The sequence below is a fragment of the Plectropomus leopardus genome, unplaced genomic scaffold (genome assembly GCF_008729295.1).
Source record: "Plectropomus leopardus isolate mb unplaced genomic scaffold, YSFRI_Pleo_2.0 unplaced_scaffold86556, whole genome shotgun sequence".
NCBI classification, from domain to species: domain Eukaryota; kingdom Metazoa; phylum Chordata; class Actinopteri; order Perciformes; family Serranidae; genus Plectropomus; species Plectropomus leopardus.
The window spans coordinates 1-744 of NW_024695412.1; the positions used below are offsets into that span (position 1 = coordinate 1).

The following is a 744-nucleotide window of genomic DNA, read 5'->3' on the forward strand; positions in this document are numbered from 1 at the left end:
TGTTCTCTTTTTATTTTTAAATGTATTTATTTATTTAGTATTTTTCCTTTCTTTTTTCCTCTCTTTTATTTCCCCAAGCATAATTATTTCTGCATAAAAAATATTTCAACCTTTGCAAAATAGTGTTTGTTCATGTAAAAGATAAAGTCAGATTCTGAACATCCAGCTGATGTGTCTCTGCTGCTCTCTGACGTAAACATTTGACCGTCAGCATCGTCTCACCGAACTACCACTGAAGTTGAATTTTGTCGTGTTTGATGCGTGTGCAGGTTGGAGTGGCCGAAGGATCATTATTTCCCCCCGTGTGTGCTGACGTTTCGGGACGGCTGGGAGCCTCCAGTGCTTCCAGTTCACCCAGCAGTGACTCCGTCCAGAGAGCAGGAGCTGACTCAGCTGGCCGAGAGTCTCGCCAGCGCCGAGATCCAGAGACAAGAGGAGCTGAGGAGCAGACTGGAGGTTCATATCAGCACTGTCACCTCCTCCTCACTGACGCAGACCGTATCATTTATTAATCATTTATTAATATAATGTTTCCTCTGTGTGTGTGTGTGTGTGTGTGTGTGCGTGCGTGTGTGCGTGTGTGCAGCAGTCGGCCGTGCAGAAGTTCCCTCCTGCAGACGGGTACGCCTTCTCCAACACCTCCTACAAACGCATGCAGTTCCTGGATCAGGACTCGGCCATGGCTGCTTTTAAACAGGCCGTCAGCCGCCACGTAGACCGGTAACCCTGAGGTCACATGACGCC

General features: G+C 47.8%; 1 protein-coding gene across 1 annotated transcript; it reads left to right on the forward strand.

The window, feature by feature from the left end:
* Window positions 1–269: 269 nt before the first annotated feature.
* LOC121940420 (epidermal growth factor receptor kinase substrate 8-like) lies at window positions 270–738 on the forward strand (the record flags this gene model as incomplete). The annotated part of the gene is made up of 2 exons (XM_042483198.1): window positions 270–456; window positions 587–738. Coding segments are annotated over 2 exons (325 nt in total), but the record flags the coding sequence as incomplete, so codon positions are not given.
* Between the last annotated feature and the right edge of the window lie 6 nt (window positions 739–744).